At 58.6% G+C, this 1745-nt stretch overlaps 1 protein-coding gene across 1 annotated transcript in view; it reads right to left on the bottom strand.

The window, feature by feature from the left end:
- The window catches only part of R3HCC1 (R3H domain and coiled-coil containing 1), a 7971-nt gene extending 6423 nt beyond the window's left edge, over positions 1-1548 (bottom strand). Inside the window, exons 1-2 of the mRNA XM_029964574.1 lie at positions 1415-1548; positions 399-544 (exon numbers count right to left, since the gene is read on the bottom strand). Coding sequence (XP_029820434.1) covers positions 399-544; positions 1415-1509 — 241 coding nt within the window. The 5' untranslated portion in view covers positions 1510-1548. The remainder of the gene's footprint in view (positions 1-398; positions 545-1414) is intronic.
- Between the last annotated feature and the right edge of the window lie 197 nt (positions 1549-1745).

The following is a 1745-nucleotide window of genomic DNA, read 5'->3' on the forward strand; positions in this document are numbered from 1 at the left end:
CCTGGAGAAGAGAAGGCTCCAGGGAGACCTGAGAGCCCCTTCCAGGGCCTGAAGGGGCTCCAAGAGCTAGAGAGGGACTTGGGACAAGGGATGGAGGGACAGGACACAGGGAACGGCTTCCCACTGCCAGAGGGTTAGATGGGATATCGGGAAGGAATTTTTGGTTGTGAGGGCAGTGAGGGGCTGGGATGGAATTCCCAGAGTATCTGTTGCTGCCCCTGGATCCCTGGAAGTGTCCAAGGCCAGGCTGGACGGGGCTTGGAGCAACCTGGGCTAGTGGGAGGTGTCCCTGCCCATGGATGGAACTGGATGAGCCTTAAGGCCCCTTCCAACCCAAACCATTCCAGGATTCCTGTCAGCTTCCACAAAGCCCCAGGAGAAGCAGCACCACCCCAAGCCCACCAACCTCACAGCTGAGTGGCAGATGACCGTCCTCCTCCTCCAGCCTTCCCCCACCGAGAAGCTGCTCAACAAATCCATGTTTTCCACGGTCCGATGGATCAGGTACCGGAGGCGACTGGACAGAGGGGGGAACAGGAGCACCCTGGAAAGGCAGAGAGGGCTCAGGGCACCAGCAACTTGCAGGAGGGAAAAGGATGGGAACGAAGCAAAAATTTAACCACCTCTCTCCCAAGTCAGTCCCAGTCCAGGGCTTAAATTGGAGCCCAAAAGCCAAGCAGGACTTTATGAAAAGAGCCCAAATCCCTTCTCTATCCCAGATGTGGAGCCAGACACACTTTCTTTGCAGGCAGCTCTGGAGCATGGGGCAGCTGGGAATGCCTTATCCCAGGTCCTGGCCTACATCCATGGGGGAAAGGCTGGGAAGCACCAGCAGAATGCTGCTACTGGTCCCACTGCTCCCACTCCGAGTGTGCTCCAAAACCCAGGAGCAAAACATGAATGGATAAATCAACAACTCAATTTCCCTGCATCCAGAAGGTTTTTTTTCCCACTTCAGTTTCCTTCCCCAAGTGTTTGACAACTGCCCAGGTGACTTCCCTGCCAAAGGTTTATAAAACAAAAGCAGCAAAACAAATATTTAAAGGTCATCACAAGCTGGCAGGGAACTGAACTGAGCAATCCCAGCCCTGCTCCTGCCCAGCACCCTCTTTTTGGCCACCTCAAGGGCTTCAAAGGTCACTGGATCAGGGGGTAGGTTGGGGTAAATGCAGGGAGTGGGAACAGAGGAGGGCCCATGGCAGATCCTACACTGATCCCTGGCCCACAGGGAAGTTCTGAGCCACACAAACCTTGGAGCCAGGCTCCAAATGCTGCTGCTTTCACCCCAGAAAACGTAAAACACAAGTCATGACACCCCTGGAGGGACACCTGCCCTTGCCCAGGGACCACAGAGGGTGGCAGGGAGAGGGTCAGGTCACACAGGGCCCCCCTGCCCCCTCGGCCAGACCCCCACCTGTGGTGCTGCCCCTGCTCCATGAAGTGCTCCAGCTCCTCGGAGATCCTGCCCACGAACTCATCCTCGTTGGGGGACAGGAACACGCCGTCCATGGGGTGCAGTGCCAGCGTGCCAGCGGGATGGGGGGCCCTGGGGAGGGACGGGGGGAGCGTGGAGGGGCGGCCACGAGGCCCCCGTGGGTGCCAGCACCCCCTGCAAACCTCACCCACCCTCTGTGCTGCCGCAGTTACCCACCTGCAGCCCTGGTTCCCACCCACCCTGTGCACCCCCGGGGGCCTGTGTGACCCCCAAAAAACCCTGTGCACCCCCAGCACCCCATCCTGCTCTG

This window comes from Manacus vitellinus, unplaced genomic scaffold, assembly GCF_001715985.3.
Source record: "Manacus vitellinus isolate BGI_N305 unplaced genomic scaffold, ASM171598v3 scaffold_74_pilon, whole genome shotgun sequence".
NCBI lineage: Eukaryota > Metazoa > Chordata > Aves > Passeriformes > Pipridae > Manacus > Manacus vitellinus.